Source organism: Heloderma suspectum, chromosome 2 (assembly GCF_057233095.1).
Source record: "Heloderma suspectum isolate Gila_16-S chromosome 2, 16-S_ref, whole genome shotgun sequence".
Taxonomy (NCBI): Eukaryota; Metazoa; Chordata; class Lepidosauria; order Squamata; family Helodermatidae; genus Heloderma; species Heloderma suspectum.
In genome coordinates this window covers 385,919,529-385,928,312 of record NC_139459.1, presented here as the reverse complement: position 1 = coordinate 385,928,312, position 8,784 = coordinate 385,919,529, and the positions used below count along the sequence as shown (strand labels likewise).

The 8,784-nt window shown below is 47.8% G+C and overlaps 1 protein-coding gene across 1 annotated transcript; it reads right to left on the bottom strand.

Moving 5' to 3' along the window:
* Positions 1-1,783: 1,783 nt before the first annotated feature.
* Positions 1,784-7,033, bottom strand: LOC146356423 (vomeronasal type-2 receptor 26-like). The gene is made up of 3 exons (XM_084832622.1): positions 6,924-7,033; positions 5,795-5,921; positions 1,784-3,040 (listed from the first exon to the last, which is right to left on the bottom strand). The coding sequence occupies exons 1-3, from the start codon at positions 6,978-6,980 to the stop codon at positions 2,130-2,132; spliced, it is 1,095 nt and encodes a 364-aa protein (XP_084688748.1). The 5' UTR covers positions 6,981-7,033; the 3' UTR covers positions 1,784-2,129.
* Positions 7,034-8,784: the final 1,751 nt, after the last annotated feature.

Here is an 8,784-nt window from a genome sequence, read left to right as displayed (position 1 = left end):
GGGATGCCATTTGCGTCCCTGTGGAAGCCGTGATAGGCTGCGTAAGTATTTACGTAGCCCATCATGGCAAAAAAAAAAAGGGAACGCAAATGGCGGCGGTTGCGGTGGCCGCCAGTTGCATTCCCTTTTTTTTTTAATCTTGATAGGCTATATAAATATTTACATAGCCTATTACGCCCCCCCCCAAAGGGGAACACAAATGGCAGCTGCCGTAGCCACTGCCATTTGCGTTTGCTGTTTTTTGGGGGGTATTTGCCATGATAGGCTACGTAAATATTTACTTAGCCTATCACGGCAAAGTACAGGGATGCAAATGGCGGCGGCTACGGCAGCCGCCATTTGCGTCCCTGTGCAGGCTGCCCAGCGGCCAGATGTCCAGCTGCGGGTGGCCCTGGCTGGTGGCTCCATGGAATTGCTGTGGAGAGGAGCCGGCTGGAGAGAATTTCGGGGGGAGGGACGGAGCTTCTCCCACCCACCGCGAATGTCACCCTTCGAAAAGGTAAGTGACTTTCGTACATCACTAGGGAAGGCTGTGCTTGTTTGGCTGCAGTTGTCACTTGGTTACTTGTCAGATCTCAGTAAAAGGGCTCTGCAGGCTGGAGCAGAGTGGCCTTGCCAGCCGACTCTGCCAGTGATTGGACTAGGCCACGGTGAGCGCTAGATGATCCAATAACGCATGGTGGGTTAAATAACCCTTACTGCAGACCATGAGTTATCAGTGTCGCTTATTTCAGCCAAATAAGCCATCATAGATTAAACAATTCTCAATAGATGACACAATAACCAATGAGGGGTTAAATAGGTCAACACGGCTTATTTAACCATCATGGGTTATTCTTTTATCTGAACGCAGTCTTTGTGTAATGCACAACCCACAAGGGTCAAAGAATACAAGAGACTTACACATTGATAACATGCCCTGACTTAGGAGAACCATTTCCCATTTTTCCCTTTTAAAAGATCTATGCAGAGGAAGAGTTTGAAATACTCTGCTGGAGTACAATGAAGCCATTATTTTACTGAGCCCACTTATTTGATTGATAAAGCTTAAAGCAAAGCAGCAGAATTTCTGTTTTCTCCATCATGACATCACATCCAAAAGGCTTTTCACTCATTTGTTTCCTCCAATAATTTGAGGGAATGGATCTCTCTCACACACACACACTCCCCCCACTCTCTGAATGGACATTGGAAGGCCAAAGTCCATCTCTTTACTTGTCCTGCCCACATCTCTCCAAGGGCCAAGGAAGAGATGGGCCTTTCCCAATTGTTTTTCGCGTACAACCTCCCAACTGGAGACACCACAGACTGAAACTAGGCCCTTCCGCATGCAAAGTGTATTCTCTGCCACTGATAAATGAAAATGTTTAAAATGGGGTTAAAGAAAGGGTGGAGAGACCCAGATCCTTATTCTTTTATACCTATTTTGGGTATAGTTGGCATGGTGCACTACATTTCACAGTGACTTGCAAAGAGACAAAACCTTGGGCTGGAACCAATTCAATGCCACTGCATAGGCAATACTCCCTGGTTCTGTGGATGTATCGTATCAGGGGGAGCAAAACTTTTTGGGGGGTTTATACCTCTGTTTCCTTATTTGCCATTGCCATCATCAGGCATTAATCTGTTTTGCACAAAAATGAGGGTATTGATTGGAGTGAATAGCTGCTTCTCTTGAAGGGGAGAGATCTCTCCTGATCATGGAGAGATATGATACGGGATAATTCTAAAGTCAGTAAAGGTTATGGTAACATTTATACCTGAGAACCGTAATCCATTTATTGAGTAATCTGTTTATTTTATGTTCTTCACTGCTAGAGTGATGTGACCCCAAAAGGAAAAGAGGAAAAGCTGTCTGTCTGTCTCTTTCTTTCTTTCTTTCTTTCTTTCTTTCTTTCTTTCTTTCTTTCTTTCATTCTCGCTCTTGTTCTCACTCTCTCTCACTCTCTCTTTCCTTTCTGGAGCTGCCTCTCCTTGCAATGAAGGCTGGCCAGTATTTCTGGATCTACTTGGATCCCACTGGAAAGCAACAAGCTATGGATACATTTCATACATGCCCCCACCAGAAGCTATGGTTCTTATCTGATCCTGGTTGGTTCAGAATTCTAACCCCTCTCTAGTACTAAAGCTCAGATGCCATGCTTGGTTTTCACCATTAGATGCTCCTTCCTATTCAGGTCAGGTCTCAATAAAATAATGTAGCACTTGGGGATAAAAATGCAGCCCAGTAAGCCAGCACTGGAGGCCAAGATAGAGAAGACTTGCACAGCCACCATGTATTTGCCCTTCGTGCTCAAGTAGGAGGGCACAAAGGAAACCCAAACACTGCAAAAGACCAGCATGCTGAAGGTGATCAGCTTGGCTTCATTGAAGGCCCCAGGCAGATTCCTGGCTAAGAAAGCCACCATGAAGCAGATGGCAGCCAGGAAGCCCATGTAGCCAAGTGCAGTATAGAACATAGTCACAGATCCTTCATTGCATTGCAGGATGATCTGTCCAGGCTGAGAGTGCATGTCAGAGTCAGGGAAGGGCGGAGAGATGCCCAGCCAGATGGTACAGATGACAACTTGGACACTGGAACAAGAAATTATGATGGAGTTTGCAAGACTCGTCCCCAGCCATCTCCTCAGCTTGTTCCCTGGCTTTGTGGCCAGGAAGGCCAGAACCACAGTGATGGTTTTGGCCAAAACAGAAGAGACAGCAACAGAGAAGATGATGCTGAAGGCTGTTTGTTGGAGAATGCAGGTCTCTTTCTTTGGCCAGCCAATGAATAGGATGCAGGACAAGAAGGAAAGCAGGAGTGAGATAAGGAGAATGTAGGAGAGGTCCCGGTTATTAGATTTGACTACTGGAGTTTCTCGGAATTTAATGAAGACTATTAAAATGAAACCTGTTGTTAGGGATAAGAAAAGGACGAAGGAAACCAGAATGATCCCTAACATTTCGTTATAGGACAGAAAAGTTATATCCTTGGGGACACATTGATCTCGGTCGTTGTTTGGATGCTGCTCTTCTGGACACTTGGTGCAATGGTCTGCATCTGAAAAGGAGAAGAGTCGCTTCAGCATGACTAACATCAGGTGTCCATCCACAGCTGTCAGTGTTCTGTTACATTCTGAGCAAAGATGGGGATGTGGGAGAGGCTTAGGGCTGAATCCAGGAGCACCCCCAAACTGCAAACTTGAGACTTCAGGGGGAGTGTAACCACATCCAACACAGGCTGAAACCCTATTCCCTGATCTGCCTTTTGACTGACCAGGAGCACCTCTGTCTTGTCTGGATTAAGTTTTATTTTGTTCTCCCTCATCCAGTCCATTACTGATGCCAAACACTGGTAGGGATGTTGGGGAATTCTGTCACGGACTCCAGTGAGGCCGGATTCTTTAGAATCCACCCGCCCCGGAGTATGTGGTGGAACAGACTACCCCACCCACCACCACCCAAAATCCCTGGAACGGACCTACCTGGTGATGGCTCCGGTGGCGGCAGCAGGTCCGGTGGCGGCTCCAGGTCATCTTCTGGGCTGCTGCGGCCCCAAATGGCGGCCATCGTAGCGGCCGCCATTTGTGTCCCCACTTTAGCCATGATAGGCTACATAAATATTTATGTAGACTATCACGGCTAAAGTGGGGACACAAATGGCGTAGGGGACGCCATTTGCGTCCCTGCTTTAGCCGTGAGAGGCTACGTAAATATATACTTAGCCTATCATGGCCTAGCGTAGGGATGCAAATGGTGTCCCCTATGCAGGATGCCATTTGCGTCCGCAGCAGCCCGGCAGCGGGTGGAGGCCCCATTGCAGATCGACCCGGCCGACGGCTTCATGGCCTGGCTGTGGAGCAGAGCTGGCTGGGCAGGATTCCGGGGGGAGGACCAGATTGCCTCCCCGCCCATCGAGGATTCTAAGGGGAGGACTGGATTGCCTCCTCCCTCCATGGACCCCAGCAGAGCCAGGTAAGTGGGGTTTTGTACACCCCTAAACACTGGTTAAGGACAGAAACAGCTTTTTTGGAATCTGGTGGAAAGGAGTAGTAGAGCTGGCCGTCATCAGTGTCAGGGTGGAAACTGAGCCAATAGAGCCCCAGAGCATTTCTGATTCCGAGGAGGAACAGCAATCCTTGGGAGAGGAGCTTGCTCATCTCTCACAAGCGCAGCAGCTGGCAGAGATTCCTCCTGCCAGCATTCCTGGGATAGATAGTGACCCTGGCAGTGAGAGAGCGCTGGAGGGGGGCTTCCTGGATGCTTGGTGCAGACACAGGGAGTAGTGACAGTTGGAGGGCATGGAAAGGAGGCATAGTGCTCGGTTGGCATGCAAACAACAGTCGTGTCCCGAGGACCGAAGGGAAAGAGGGAGGATCTCTCTCTAGCCCATAAGTTCAGGGTCTTCCCGTGATTCTCCTTCAAACGGGGACCAACTGCCTTACCTGGAGCTTAGGCTACTCAGCTATCTTTCCCCGGTGCTGTTCCTTGCTTTGGCGCTAGCGACTAGTATTCTGAAAGAGTCATAAAGTAATAAAGGAATAAAGTCTGGAAAAGAATTCCTCGTCATCTGTGTCCTGAGTTGGCTATTGGTGGGGACTACAAGAGGCAGCTAGGGTGCTCCTGACAATCAGCATATTGGTGGCACCAAACTCCAAAACTCCTGACAACCTCTCCCAGCAGTTTGATGTAGATATTAAATGGTATGGGAGACAGAACAAAACCCTGAGGGACCCCACAAGCTAATGGCCACAGAATTGAACAGGCATCCCCCAACAACACCTTCTGAGTTTGCCCCGCTAGGAAGGAATGCAGCCACTGTAAAACAGTACCCCCAAGTCCCATCCCAGTGAGGCATCCCAGAATATTACCATGGTTGATGGTATCGAATGTCTCTGAGAGGTCCAGCAGAACTCACAGGGACACACTCCCCCTGTCCAGTTCCCGGCGTAGGTCAGCCACCAAGGCTATCAAAGCTGTCTCCATCCCATACCCAGCCTGAAACCAGATTGAAATGGATCAAGATAATCCATTTCATCCAGGAACCCCTGGACCTGGGAGGTCACCACACGCTCTAATACCTTGCCCCCAAATGCTAAATCAATTCTGGCGGGTTCTGATTGAAACCCAGAATGGATTCATGACCCCACCAAAATTGGAGCCTGAAGCCTCCACATTTTGCAGAAGACTTTCTATGTATAATGTAGACCTCTCTGGGTCTTTACAGATGGCCCTGCCTTAGTCATGTATAAAGCAGAGCAGGCAGAGGGGTGATTTATGGAATTAGTGGTGGGAATTAAAAATACTGAAGCCCAGATGGGATCCAAGTTCAAAAATGTCTTTAAAATCTTCACTGAAAATGTCTGAATTTTTATTTCATGTGTTGAAATAATTTTGAGCCTACCCTTCAGGAAAAAACAAAACAAAAACCTGTTAGGATGATTTACAAACCAGAAAAAAAAGATACTGCAAGGTCAATTAATCACAATTAAAATAAAACAAAGAACAACAGCATCAACATGCAGCAGAACAGAAAAAGCCATAATTAAAACCAGATTTGCTCGAAGTGCTGAAATGGTTGGGCAAATGAAGACATATTCACCTGTTGATGAGCCTTCCTGGGGAGGACATTCCAGTTATGGGGTGCCACAACTAAAAAGGCCATCTATCAGCTCACCAGCCTCTTCATTTCAGTTGACAGGGAGATCCAGAAGAGAACCCCTGATTACAAATGTGTTGTTGAGGCAAAAAAAACCCCACCTCAAATATTGGCTCTGTTTCCAAAGGGAGCACCCATTCCACTGAGGTCACCCACCTTCCTGAGTGGAGATGGTCCCTTCTGCACATGAAGCACAAGCATAGCAGCAAGGTGGCTCTCCTTCCTGGAACTCCTTGGCATATCCAGGGCAACAGCTCTCGACACACCTGGAATGAGGCACAGTCTAGGGATAAAGAGAAGGAGCAGAAAAGAAAACATGTTAGGGGCATTTGTGTCTATGGAAATGAATAATAATTTTTGGAAAGGACCCAATGAGATCTCCAGTCCCAATGACCTCAAGTGACCCCAGGATGCTCTTTGGGCTGTTCATTTGTTCATTTCAACATTTATATCCCACTTGACTCTACATAAGTAGACTGAACACTGAATACAAAACTGAAAGGTGAAAGACACAATATCAAAATAAACTAAAATGCAAAGCAGAACCAACAACAGGAATGAATCAGCAGCCATAAAACACACCAGTGAAGAGACATTTCTAGACACCTCATAGGTATTAACTGCCACTGTATATGGACCCCCCACTTGACTTCAGACTGATTCGGACCCAACCCACTTCGCTTCAGATTTGGACCTGAAGTGAGATTTGGATATCCAAATTGTTCAGATTTGACATTTTCCCATTGACTTGCATTGGAAAACAGAAATGGCCAGAATGTTTCAGTTTGTATGATGAAGACATGAATTTTAGGAATCTGTCAGCCCCCTTGGAGTGGGTTCTACCTGCCAAATTTCAGAGAGTTTGACTAAGTAGCTTCTGTGGTAGACACAGATAAATGGTGCTGTACTCAGAAACTCAAACCAAAGGTCATAAAGGACTAATCAGAGAAGTTAGGTGTTTAAGCAGCGATTAGGAATGTAGTCTCTGCTCTAGGTTTCTTTGAAGTAAAAATAACCCTTCTCCCCTTCCCTATACAGCTTCACAGTGAATGACCTCTGGCTCTCTTTGGCTGAAGGGAGTACACATTACCTGGGAAAACAGGCTAGCAGGAAGGCTGTGCTATGTCTTCCACACAAACCCCCAAAGCAAAGAGTAGGGATGGCGGAGAATTTTTCCCCGAAACTTCGGGGGGCTGAGCGCCAACGTGTTCGGCCCCCCGAACAAGTTTCGGGGAGAAATTCTCCACCCCCCCGCCCCCTGCACCCCCCCAGGGATGGGACTTACCTTTGCCAAATGTCCCTCCCGGCGGCGGGTCCGGCCGGCTGTTCGGCGGGTGTTCATGTGGGGCGGGAGCGGCAGCCGGTCTTTCGACCGGCTGCCGCCACCACCGCCATTGCAATAAAAGAAAAAAAAAACGCCCCTGTGATAGGCTACATGACGATTAACATAGCCTATCACGGCTAGATTTGCAAAGTCAGCCGTGATAGGCTACGTAAATCGTCACGTAGCCTATCACGGGTGACTTTAAAAAAAAAAAAGCGCGTACAGATAATGGCGGCCCCCATAGGGAGCCGCCATTCCCGTTCCTTATTTGGTTGCTGTAGTCTACGTAAAGATTTACGTAGACTACAGCGACCAAATAAGGAACGCAAATGGCGGCTCCCTATGGGGGCCGCCATTAGCGTACACGCTTTTTTTTTTTTTCCAAAGTCACCCGTGATAGGCTACATGACGATTAACGTAGCCTATCATGGCTGACTTTGCAGGTCTAGCCATGATAGGCTACGTTAATCGTCACGTAGCCTATCACGGGGGCTTTTTTTTTTTTTTAACTTTGGAGTTCGCGGCCGGGCGAGGCGGGAAGCCTCCTTCCCGGCCTGAATTTCGGCCGGGCAAGGTGGGAAGCCTCCCCCCTGGCCTGAATTTCGGCTGGGCGAGGTGGGAAGCCTCCCCCCCCGGCCTGAACTTCACGGGGGGAGCAGCGAAGCGCCTCCCCCCACCACGAACAAGCTTCGACGACAGGTAAGTGACTTTCGTCCACCCCTAGCAAAGAGCTATAACTTTTCACTGCTTGCTCAGAAGTGCATGAAATCTGGGCAACGGGCAGCCCCACTGCCAAGATGCCAAAGATGTAGGGATGTCAGAGAATTCCACCATGGATCCCAGGGAGGCTGAATTCCAGTGCATTCAGCCCCCTGGAATCCATGGTGGAATGAAGCAACCCCCCCTGCCACCCCCTGAAATGGGCCCGGAACGGAGTCTACCATTTTGCGGCCATCCGGTGCTCTGAAAATGGCTGCCGCATCCGCCATTCACCTTCCCATGAATGGCCATGATAGGCTACATAAGTATTTACGTAGCCTATCACGGCTAACACAGGGACACCATTTGCATCCCTGTGGAGGCCGTGATAGGCTACGTAAATATATATGTAGCCTATCATGGCAAAAGACAGGAACGCAAATGGTGGCGGCTATGGCAGCTGCCATTTGCATCCCTGCTCAGCCCAGCAGCAGCCGGATGTCCAGGAGGATTTCGGGGGAAGGGACGGAGTGCCTCCCCCCCACCATGGATGTCCCTGGATGAAACCAGGTAAGTGTTTCATACATCCCTACAAAGATGCCTCATATTGGGCTTTCTTTGCCCCACAGTGTAGTATTAAATATGAGTAATATATGTTTTAATGTGTATAATGCTTTTCCATACCCTGTTTGCTTCTCCACAATAAAAGCACACACAGAGACACACAAGAGAAAAAGCAAAGCAAATACGGATCTATGCACAAGCAAAGAAAAGGTTTTTTCTCTTTCTTTTTTATGGAAAAGATATAGAGTTCAAACATGGGAAGGGAAAGAATACAGGAATTGGGAAGTGGGTGAGAGGAGAGCCAAGAACACACACACACACGAGCGCACACGCACACACACACACACACGCACACACACACACATTCTTAAAGGATCTACTAGAAAAATTAGGGGGGAAAGTTGAAAATCACTTTTTAAACCTTGCTCCTTGTTGTTTTTAATGACTAATCTAGAAAGAAAGAAAGAAAGAAAGAAAGAAAGAAAGAAAGAAAAGGAAATGAATAAGAATGATTGAATAATTTAGCATGGTGGGGGTGGCAATGAACAAGGCAAGGAGA